The sequence below is a fragment of the Ahaetulla prasina genome, chromosome 15, assembly GCF_028640845.1.
Source record: "Ahaetulla prasina isolate Xishuangbanna chromosome 15, ASM2864084v1, whole genome shotgun sequence".
NCBI classification, from domain to species: Eukaryota; Metazoa; Chordata; class Lepidosauria; order Squamata; family Colubridae; genus Ahaetulla; species Ahaetulla prasina.
Window position 1 is genome coordinate 14,803,287 of NC_080553.1, and position 12,193 is coordinate 14,815,479.

Genomic DNA, 12,193 nt, shown 5'->3' on the forward strand with positions numbered 1-12,193 from the left:
GGGTGGGTGGGGCCAGCCAGGAGTGGGATTTGGGGGGGGTTCCTCCGAACTGCACAGAATCTTAGTTAAAGGTTCTCCCGAACACCCTGCGAACCGCCAGCAGCTGTCCACCCCTGTCCCGAAACGATGGAAGGAACGCACGTACAAACCAATGCAAGTTTATTCTTCCATTTCCTTAAACAAGCAAGGCTTCCCTTCGAATTCTGCAACCTGACCCCGGGGGTCTTGAATTCCCCCTCTTGACCGCTAGATCGCTTTAAAAAAAAAAAAAACCAGAAATTTTAGGTGGCATAGCTGAATCTTTTCCTCTAGCCCTGCTCCTCGACGAAAGAGGCTAAAAAAAAAAAAAAAATTAACATTCCCAGCTGCCACGGTCAAGAATGCCTGGATCCGGCCACAGCGAAGATTTAATATTTCCATCGTGGTTAACAACATGCTCAATTTCAACGCCACTTTTTCTGTTATTTGGATTTCTCGGCGTCTCGGGAGTGGGTGGGTGTCATTCCCCGCTACAACTGTGTATTTCGCAGAAGTCCAAGGAGCAGGCAGGTAACTTCGATTTCTGAGGGGGCGAGCCCCTCCCAAAAGACACTGATAAACTGGTGGGTTTATCCCCCCCCCCCCACATGCTTTTCAAAGCCCTCCGTTTTTCTCTGGATCATGCATGTTTCATGCAACTCTGCAGACAGAGGCATGGTAACAGCCATGGGAAAGAGAGGCACAATTAAAACAGATGCAATTACAGATGCTGTAAAGGAAGGCCAGGCTCATTCCTGCCCAAGAGAGAGAGAGAGAGAATACGTGGAACTAGTTTTTTTATCGTCCAACGAGTAGGAAGGTAATGCAAGGAGCAGAAAAGGTTCATTTTAGGATGGAGTCAAGACCTTGGCAATGCCACCACAACTGCAAAATAGAACATTGTCAGGGATGGCCAGCAGAGAAGGCAATCTTTGAAATAGTATAGAATAACAGAGCTGGAAGGGACCTTGGAGGTCTTCTAGTCCAACCCCCTGCCTGGGCAGGAAACCCCACACCCCTTCAGACAAATGGTTATCCAACCTCTTCTTAAAAACTTCCAGTGTTGGAGCATACACGACTTCTGGAGGCAAGTTGTTCCATCGATTAATTGTTCTAACTGTCAGGAAATTTCTCCTTAGTTCTAGGTTGCTTCTCTTAATAATAATAACAATAATAATAATATCAGAGTTGGAAGGGACCTTGGAGGTCTTCTAGTCCAACCCCCTGCCCAGGCAGGAAACCCTACACCATTTCAGACAAATGGTTATCCAACATTTTCTTAAAGATTTCCAGTGTTGGAGCATTCACGACTTCTGGAGGCAAGTTGTTTCATCGATTAATTGTTCTAACTGTCAGGAAATGTCTCCTTAGTTCTAGGTTGCTTCTCTCCATCGATGAGTTTCCACCCATGCTTGGTGAGGATGTGCCTTATGGGTGCCTTCATCCCTGGTGCCCTTGAAGTGCTGCTACACCAGGTTCATGGGTGGAAGTCAGAAGTCCAAGGAAACGCCACTTCATCTAACATCCTTGCGGGTCAGGAGGTCTCGACATCCATCCCCGATCCAGAAAAATTCAGCCAGCAAAGATCTCCAGCCTGGGAAAACAGCCAACGGACGAGTTGAAATGCAAAAAAGGCTAGGTAGGAAGAAGGCGGGCGAGCTACACGTTACACTTCTGGCGTGCATGGAAAAGGGAGTCGCGAGTTGCAAAATGGAGCTCCGTAAAGACATTCTTGTAAGAAAGACAAGTCGGTTGTTGTTGTTTTTTCCTCCTTTTTTCCTGTTTTCAGTTTTTTGTGGGGAGGGAGGGAGGAGGGAACGGCTAATCTGGACACCGAGTCCCACGACCAGCGGAAAAAATCCCCCCCGGAGATTTTTTTTTGTTTTTCACCCGATTGCCTCCGAACCAGGTTTGTAGGGATGGAAAAAAAACCGCACAAACCCAGATGTTTGTGGTGTGTTGAGCAGCCTCCGTGTTTTTTTCATTTCTTGGTGGGTTTGGGAAGAACGGGGAAGCGTTCACATCCCGCGTCTCCAAATTCAGATGGTGTGCTGCATTGCAGGGGAAAAAAGAAAGGGAAGAAAAGAAAGATGGGAAAATCCAGAAGAAAGGAAAGGAGGGGAGAGAGAGAGAGAGAGAGAGAGAGAGAGAGAGAGAGGCAGAGAAATTGAGCAAGTTTGACATCGTAAATTATTCATCCGCCGGGCCTAATGGACACATTATTTAATGGTTCGTGTTCCCATTAAACAAACAAGTCTTCTGCATTAGCAGCTCGGCGCCCTTTTGAATTCAAAAGCATTAAATTCCCATTGACGGATGTCACCTTTCCAACGCTAAAAGCTGAATTACCCATCAGGATAATCTTAAAATGAATCAATAGCCAGTCCGGTTGTCAGGAAATGGCTCGAGGTTGGCTAACGTCGGAGCCATTTCTTGGAGGGTTTTCATGTTTTCATTCAAATCCCTCCGTCCTGAACCTGGGAATGCGCCACCGGGTTCTCCCTTAAGGCTTTTTTTTGGGGGGGAGGTGCTACAGGGTGAATGTGGAAGCATCAAAGATAACCCATGGCAACGGTTGACTCTGGAGAAGCTTACGGGCAAGTCCTTGACTTACGACCGCAGCTGAGCTCCACATTTCCCCCCACTAAGTGAGATGGTTGCGAAGTGGAGCTTTTTTTAATTTTTGCTCCACGGTACGACCTTCCTTGCCGCATCTGTTAAGGGAACCACTGCAGGTGTTAACGTAAGGGACGCGGTTGTTAAGTCGATCTTGGCTTCCCTGCAGATTTGGCTTATCAAAAGGTCCCCAAAGCAACCTGGAACTAAGGAGGAATTTCCCGACAGTGAGAACAATTGATCAGTGGAACAACTTGCTTCTGGAAGTTGTGGATGCTCCAACACTGAGAGTTTTTAAGAAGAGATTGGACCAGGGGTAATCAACCTTTTTATACCTACCGCCCACTTTTGTATCTCTGTTAGTAGTAAAATTTTCTAACCGCCCACTGGTTCCACGGTAATGGTGATTTATAAAGTGTATCGTTGTCTGTGCATGCCTCTTGTGCATCGTGGATTGGGTTTGGGGGTGGGGGCGCCGGCTACCCGCTCTGCTTGTCTTTTTACAGCTGGGTGGTGTGGGGGGAGATGCAAGAGCTATTCTGAGACGAGGCTCTTTTGTTTGCGGTCGCACTATCGCGCCGTTTAGTTTCACTTAGGTGACGTGAATTAAACTTATGCGTGGGTGATACAAATAGTCTATTTTCAGAAATTTAAATTGTCACGGGGAATTTTATGAAAACCTAATGAAAATGTTTTTAAATAATGCTGTGAATTTTTTTTTTAAAAATCTATTAAAAAAAAAGGAAAGTGCTTCAGTATCGGACAAAACCCCTACCGCCCACCATGAAAGCTGGAAGGCTCACTAGTGGGTGGTAGGGACCAGGTTGACTGCCACTGGATTGGACAATCGTTTGTAGGGTTTCCTGCCTGAACAGGGGTTGGACTACAAGACCTCCAAGGTCCCTTCCAACTCTGCCATTCTATTCTATTCTATTCTATTCTATTCTATTCTATTCTATTCTATTCTATTCTATTCTATTCTATTCTATTCTATTCTATCATTCCATTCCATTCCTTATTCCATTCCATTCCATTCCTTTCCTTATTCTATTCTATTCTATTCTATTCTATTCTATTCTATTCTATTCTATTCTATTCTATTCTATATTTTATTCCATTCCATTCCATATTCTACTGCACTCCACATTCTATTCTATTCTATTCTATTCTATTCTATTCTATTCTATCATTCCATTCCATTCCTTATTCTATTTTATTCTATTTTATTCTATTCCATTCCATTCCATTCCATCCCATTCCTTATTCCATTCCATTCCATTCCTTATTCTATTCTATTCTATTCTGTATTTTATTCCATTCCATTCCATATTCTATTGCACTCCACATTCTATTCTATTCTATTCTATTCTATTCTATTCTATTCTATTCTATTCTATTCTATTCTATTCTATTCTATTCTATCATTCCATTCCCATTCCATTCCATTCCTTATTCTATTCTATTTTATTCTATTTTATTCTATTTTATTCTATCCCATTCCATCCCATTCCATCCCATTCCTTATTCCATTCCATTCCATTCCATTCCATTCTATTCTATTCTGTATTTTATTCCATTCCATTCCATATTCTATTGCACTCCACATTCTATTCTATTCTATTCTATTCTATTCTATTCTATTCTATTCTATTCTATTCTATTCTATTCTATTCTATTCTATCATTCCATTCCCATTCCATTCCATTCCTTATTCTATTCTATTTTATTCTATTTTATTCTATTTTATTCTATCCCATTCCATCCCATTCCATCCCATTCCTTATTCCATTCCATTCCATTCCATTCCATTCTATTCTATTCTGTATTTTATTCCATTCCATTCCATATTCTACTGCACTCCACATTCTATTCTATTCTATTCTATTCTATTCTATTCTATTCTATTCTATTCTATTATATTCTATCATTCCATTCCTTATTCTATTTTATTCTATTCCATCCCATTCCATCCCATTCCTTATTCCATTCCATTCCATTCCATTCCATTCCATTCCATTCCTTATTCTATTCTATTCTATTCTATTCTATTCTATTCTATTCTATTCTTTTCTTTTCTTTTCTTTTCTTTTCTTTTCTTTTCTTTTCTTTTCTTGGGGGATCACATGATCTCAAAGCCTCTGAATTTTGATCACATGATCGCGGGGGGAATGCTACAATGGTAATAAGCGTGGAAAACATTCATAAGTCGCTTCCCCCCCCCCCTCGCCCCGGGATGTTGTAACTTCGAAACTGTCACTAAAAGAACTGTTGCAGGTCGAGAATTTCCTGTAGTCTCTGGGTCGGTTGGGGTTGCCAACGGACCCAAAAAGACGGGCCCCAAATCGCTCCTATGCCAAGAACGACTTTCTTCCAAGACTGCGAACGGGGCATTTGAACTGCTGCCTTCTCTCTTTTTTTGCAAATGGGCGGGTTTTTTCCCCCCCAAAGAGAGGGTTTGTTTTTTTTTTGTTCGCAGCTGCTCATTTTCATTTACAAGCACGTCTCTGGGGACCCCCCCACCCCCACCCCCCCAAAGCTATTCTGGTAAGTCACGATCCTCTTCAATCGGGGATTCTTCCCAAGCTAGCACTCTAGAGAGTCTCGTCTGTCATCGCCCGGCCCTTCAACTTTCTTGGTAACTTGATGCTGACTTGATGGAAAACTGCACGCATCATTTTGTATGCTGCTCTCGCGGCTCCCTCCACCCCTATGCAATCCTTTGCCCGTTGTCTAAGCTAACGTCAACCCCCAGAATTCCCTAGCTAGCACAAGTGGACTTCAACTCCCAGAATTCCCTAGCTGGGCTTGAGTGGATTTCAACCCCAGAATGGCTGGACTTCAACTCCCAGAATTCCCTAGCCAGCATGGCTGGACTTCAACTCCCAGAATTACCTAGCCAGCATGAGTGGATTTCAACCCCAGAATGGCTGGACTTCAACTCCCAGAATTACCTAGCCAGCATGAGGGGATTTCAACCCCAGCATGGCTGGATTTCAACTCCCAGAATTACCTAGCCAGCATGGCTGGACTTCAACTCCCAGAATTACCTAGCCAGCATGAGTGGATTTCAACCCCAGAATGGCTGGACTTCAACTCCCAGAATTACCTAGCCAGCATGAGTGGATTTCAACCCCAGAATGGCTGGACTTCAACTCCCAGAATTACCTAGCCAGCATGAGGGGATTTCAACCCCAGCATGGCTGGATTTCAACTCCCAGAATTCCCTAGCCAGCATGGCTGGACTTCAACTCCCAGAATTACCTAGCCAGCATGAGTGGATTTCAACCCCAGAATGGCTGGACTTCAACTCCCAGAATTCCCTAGCCAGCATGAGTGGATTTCAACCCCAGAATGGCTGGATTTCAACTCCCAGAATTCCCTAGCCAGCATGAGGGGATTTCAACCCCAGAATGGCTGGACTTCAACCCCCAGAATTACCTAGCCAGCATGAGGGGATTTCAACCCCAGCATGGCTGGATTTCAACCCCCAGAATTCCCTAGCCAGCATGAGTGGATTTCAACCCCAGAATGGCTGGATTTCAACTCCCAGAATTACCTAGCCAGCATGAGTGGATTTCAACCCCAGAATGGCTGGACTTCAACTCCCAGAATTACCTAGCCAGCATGAGGGGATTTCAACCCCAGCATGGCTGGATTTCAACTCCCAGAATTACCTAGCCAGCATGGCTGGACTTCAACTCCCAGAATTACCTAGCCAGCATGAGTGATTTCAACCCCAGAATGGCTGGACTTCAACTCCCAGAATTACCTAGCCAGCATGAGTGGATTTCAACCCCAGAATGGCTGGACTTCAACTCCCAGAATTACCTAGCCAGCATGAGGGGATTTCAACCCCAGCATGGCTGGATTTCAACTCCCAGAATTACCTAGCCAGCATGGCTGGACTTCAACTCCCAGAATTACCTAGCCAGCATGAGTGGATTTCAACCCCAGAATGGCTGGACTTCAACTCCCAGAATTACCTAGCCAGCATGAGTGGATTTCAACCCCAGAATGGCTGGACTTCAACTCCCAGAATTACCTAGCCAGCATGAGGGGATTTCAACCCCAGCATGGCTGGATTTCAACTCCCAGAATTCCCTAGCCAGCATGGCTGGACTTCAACTCCCAGAATTACCTAGCCAGCATGAGTGGATTTCAACCCCAGAATGGCTGGACTTCAACTCCCAGAATTCCCTAGCCAGCATGAGTGGATTTCAACTCCAGAATGGCTGGACTTCAACTCCCAGAATTTCCTAGCCAGCATGGCTGGACTTCAACCCCAGAATGGCTGGACTTCAACTCCCAGAATTTCCTAGCCAGCACGGCTGGACTTCAACCCCCAGATTTCCCAAGCCAGCATGGCTGGACTTCAGCTCCCAGAATTCTGCGAGTTGAAATCCACACATCTTAAAGTTGCCAAGTTTGAAAAAAACACTGATCTATTTTAGCCTTCTGGAATGTGCAGGAAAATCAATTTAGTTGTCCTTGAGAGATAGCTGCCCCCTCTTCTTAAAAGCTGCAAAGATGGAGAACCTGCAGCAACAGGGAGGGTACTCATATCACTGAACAGCTAGGATAAGATGCATATCTGGGCCAGTTGGAAGTTCCAGGCCAAGCAGTTGAATCGTTTGGCGAAGAGAATAACAGAATAACGGCGTTGGAAGGGACCTCAAAGGTCTTCTAGTCCAACCCCTTGCTGATGCAGAAGATCCGACGCCGTTGCAGACAAACGGTTGTCCAATCTCTTCTTAAAAGCCTCCAGCGATGGAGGACCACCCACAACTTCTAGTGGCAAGTCGTTCCGCTGATTAATTGTTGCAGGTAAGTGCAAGGCGCATGCGGAAGCTTGAGGAGGGCAAAAAACGGGCCTACTGGAAGTTCGGGAAGGGCCTCCGGAGCCTGGGGAGGCTGTTTTCGCCCTCCTGGAGGCTCAAGAAAAGCCTCCAGAGCCCGGGGAGGGCAAAAACGCCTCCCCATTGGTGCAGAAGGCCGACTAAACCACGCCCACCATGGCCACGCCCACATAGCAACCGGGCAGAGAACCCCTTGCTAAAAAAATTTGAAGCCCTCCCCTGATCGCTTGTGATAGGCGTTGCTGGGCATCCGGCTGCCGCTAACGTGGTTGGTTCCCCCCAGCTGGAAGGGGCTGCTGCAGGCCGCCCCCGCCACGCCTCAAAAGATGCTGGTTAGGAAACAGGATTTCAGGACAATGTTAGGTTGCCGGTATCAACAATGCTTCAATCTCCTTTTTTTTTTTTTTTTTGGGGGGGGGGGGCTAATTTGGCTTGTTGGGTGCGATTTTCCCCCTCAGCACCAACAGAGGGCGCTCAAGACAACTGGCCCCCAAAGAAGAATGGAATGAAAATACAATTTTTTTAAAAAAGAAAGCTAATTAAATGTGGATTAAGAGCGCAAGAGCTTCCTCCGTCTCTACTAAGGTTCATTGAGGGGGTGGATAAGGCTTGGAGCATCGCCGAACTCAGAAGCCCCCTCCTCAAGTCGCTATCCCATCAGGCTGCAGGTGTGCCTCCCCCCACACATAACCGTTCCTAAGGGGTCAATTCATGAATACAGCAATGCATGTGAACCTCCTCCCCTTTCTATGGGTATCATTGTGTTATTATAACAATAGAATTAGAAGAGAAGAGAAGAGAGAATAGAATAGAATAGAATAGAATAGAATAGAATAGAATAGAATAGAATAGAATAGAGGAATGGAATGGAATGGAATGGAATGGAATGGAATGGAATGGAATAGAATGGAATAGAATAGAATACAGTAGAATAGAAAATAGGAATAGAATAGAAAATAGGAATAGAATAGAATAGAATAATAGAAAAAAAGGAATGGAATGGAATGGAATGGAATGGAATGGAATGGAATGGAATGGAATGGAATGGAATAGAATAGAATAGAATAGAATAGAATAGAATAGAGGAATGGAATGGAATGGAATGGAATGGAATGGAATGGAATGGAATAGAATACAGTAGAATAGAAAATAGGAATAGAATAGAAAATAGGAATAGAATAGAATAGAATAGAATAGAAAAAAGGAATGGAATGGAATAGAATACAGAATAGAATAGAATAGAATAGAATAGAATAGAATAGAATAGAATAGAATAGAATAGAATAATGGAATGGAATGGAATAGAATACAGAATAGAATAGAAAATAGGAATAGAATAGAATAGAATAGAATAACAGAGTTGGAAGGACCTTGGAGGTCTTCTAGTCCAACCCGCTCCTCAGGCAGGAAACCCTACACCACTTCAGACAAATCGTTATGCAATCGCCTCTTAAAAACTTCCAGTGTTGGAGAATTCACAACTTCTGGAGGCAAGTTGTTCCATTGGTGAATTGTTCTCACTGTCAGGAAATTCCTCCTTAGTTCTAGGTTGCTTCTCTCCTTGATTAGTTTCCACCCGTTGCTTCTTGTCCTACCCTCAGGTGCTTTGGAGAATAGCTTGACTCCCTCTTCTTTGAGGCAGCCCCTGAGATATTGGAAGGCTGCTACCACGTCACCCCTAGTCCTTCTTTTCATTAAACTAGACATATCCAGTTCCAGCAACCGTTCTTGAGCGTTCTATGAAGGAAAGGGATGGAGCTCACAGGGCGATGCTGCGTTTGGCCTCCTGACACTAGCAGGGGTCTCCTGCAGAGCGCAAAGCTCCACCCAATTTTTTATGAGAATCGAAAAATCCAGGCTCCCAATGTGATTATTATTATTATTATTATATTATTATTATTTTTGGGGGAACTGCTGGCAGTTTGTGCTCCTCTCCGTGTGTTTGGGATCTTAGGACAGGTCCCTCTGGCCCCACGCGCTTCTGTGAACCTGCTTTGGGGCATCCTGTAACCCGATCCTTTGGCGGGGACAGCTGGGCAAAAGCTACAGACGTCGGCCAGATGGATCTGTCTCCCTCCGGGCTGGAGAGGGAAAAGTAACCAGAATTGGCCGCTCGTTCATCCCCAGAGCTCGACCGAATTCTCCTCCGTCTGCTATTAAATGATGGGAAGCACATAGAGGCGGTCCTTGACTTAAGATGATCAAAGGCCTGGAGACTAAAACATATTAAGAAGAGCTGCAGGCTCTTTGGGTCTTAAAGAAAAGAAGAATTGGGGGGTGGGGGGGACATGATACCAGTCTTCCAGTATTTGAGGGGCTTCCCCAAAGAAGAGGGGGTGTGTGTCAAATTATTCTCCAAAGCACTTGAGGGCAGGACAAGAAGCAATAGATGAAAACTCATCAAAGAGAGAAGCAATCTGGAATTAAGGAAAAACTTCCTAACAGTGAGGACAATTAACCAGTGGAATGGCTTGCCACCAGAAGTCATGGGTGCTCCAACACTGGAGGTTTTTAAGAAGAGACTGGATAACCATTTGTCTGCGATTATATCGGATCTCCTGCGTCAGCAGCGGGCTGGACTAGAAGACCTTCAAGGTCCCTTCCAGCTCATTCATTCTAGTCTACATCTGTAGTAATGTGAAGCAGATACAAGCACTCCCTGACTTACAACAGTCCGTTTAGGGACCGTCCGATGTTAAAACGGCCCAGAAAACACTGACGTACGGCCGTGTTTCGCACTTACGACCGTTGCAGAGTCCCCATGGTTACGTGATAACAATTCAGGCGCTTGGGCAACTGGCTGGAATGTATGACAGTGGCCTTGTCCTGGGGTGACGTAATTCCCCCTTTAGTGGCCTTCGGACAAGATGAGTCCATGGGGAAGCTGGATTCCCTTAACAATGGTGAGGCTGATTGAAAAACTTCAGTGACTCACTTAACAACCCAGGCAAGAGAGATTGTAAAATGGGGCAAAAGTCACTTAATGATTGTCTCGTTTAGCAACAGAAAATTTGGGCTCAGTTGCGGTTGTAAGTGGAAGGAAGGAAGGAAGGAAGGAAGGGGAAAGGAGAGGAGAGGAAGGAAGGAAAGGCAAAGGGGGAAAGAGGAAAGGGAAAGGAGAGGGAAGAGAAGGAAGGAAGAAGATGGGAAAGGGAAAAGGAGAAGGAAGGAAGGAACATCTGGAGTTTAAGAAGGAAAGAAGGCAGGAAGAAGTGGAGAGGAGAGGAGGAAGGAAAGGCAAAGGGAAGGGAAAAGAGGAAAAGTGAGGGAAGGAAGGAAGGAAGGAAGGGGAAGTGGAGTGGAGGAAGGGAAGGGGAAGGAAGGTAGGAAGAAGATGGGAAAGGGAAAAAGAGAAGGAAGGAAGGAACATCTGGAGTTTAAGAAGGAAAGTGGGAGGGAGGAGGGAGGGAGGAAAGGAATGAAGGAAGGAAGGAAGGAAGGAAGGAAGGAAGGCTGAATTAACCTTGAGCTGGTCACGATCAAACTGCTGGCAATGAGCTAGCCTGCAGTACTGCATTCTAACCAGAAGGGAAGGAGGGAAGAAAGGAAGGAAGGAAGGAAGGAAGGCAGGAAGGAAGGAAAGGAAGGAAGGAAGGACAGTTGTACAAAAAAAGTAGACTTAAAGGCTAGCCAAAGTGAGGGGAACATTGAATAAAATGCCATAAGCAGTAAAAATTCCAAAATAAAAATACAACGGCATAATCCAGCCAAGAAACGTGATCCCATCCCTCTAACTTTCTCATCTATTATTCATTTTCGCTCTTCTCGTTTGCCTCAGAAATTCACCAGGTGGATTGCAAAGCTAGCAAAAAAAAACCCTTAAAAGCGCAAAACACAGATGGGCACCAAACTCTGGGGGAAAAAAAGAAAGAAAACCCCAACAACAGCACAAGGCAGTGGAGTAAGGCAAGTAATAAAATCATACGGAAAAGCCTTTATCTCTGATTAGAAGGGAAATTTCAATCCAGCGGATGTCAACGTAACGAAAAAGGAGACTGAGAAGGGGACGAATGGTTTTGTCTCGTGTGGAAAAGACATCAGGGTTTAAAGATAGCCCTTTAGAATTACAGAGCCCGAAAGGGAGCCTGAGAGGTCATTTAGTCCAACCCCCCCTGCTCAAGGCAGGAGACCATTCCACCATTCTGAACAAATGACTATCTAGTCTTATTTTTGAAAATTTCCAGTGAATGGGGCACCCACAATTTCTGGTGGCAGGTTGTTCCACTGGTTAATTGTTTTCACTCCTGGGAAGTGTCTCCTTAGTTCTAGGTTGCTTCTCTCCTTGGTTAGTTTCCACTCGTTGCTTTTTACCCTGCCTTCGGTGGCTTTGGAGAATAACGAGAGTTGCAAGGGGGACCTTGGAGGTCTTCTAGTCTGACCCCCTGCATGAGCAGGAGACCCTAAAGCGTTTCAGATAAGTGACTGTCTAGATTCTTCTTCGAAATATCCAGTGATGGAGCGCCGGCAATTTCTGGTGGCAAGCTGTTCCACTGGTTAATTGCCCTTATTTTTATTTTTTAATTGCCCTTATTTTTAGGAAATTTTTCCTTAATTCCAGGTTGCTTCTCTCCTTGATTCGTTTCCATCCATCACTTCTTATCCAGCCTTCAGGTGCTTTGGAGAATAGGTTGACGCCCCCCCCCACCTCTTCTTTGGGGCAGCCCCTTAAATATTGGAACACTGCTATCATGTCACCCCTAGTC

At 45.1% G+C, this 12,193-nt stretch overlaps 1 protein-coding gene across 1 annotated transcript in view; it reads right to left on the minus strand.

Moving 5' to 3' along the window:
- Positions 1 to 170: 170 nt before the first annotated feature.
- The window catches only part of TMEM233 (transmembrane protein 233), a 30,269-nt gene continuing 18,246 nt past the window's right edge, over positions 171 to 12,193 (minus strand). Inside the window, exon 3 of the mRNA XM_058158317.1 lies at positions 171 to 2,069. Coding sequence (XP_058014300.1) covers positions 2,058 to 2,069 — 12 coding nt within the window. The 3' untranslated portion in view covers positions 171 to 2,057. The remainder of the gene's footprint in view (positions 2,070 to 12,193) is intronic.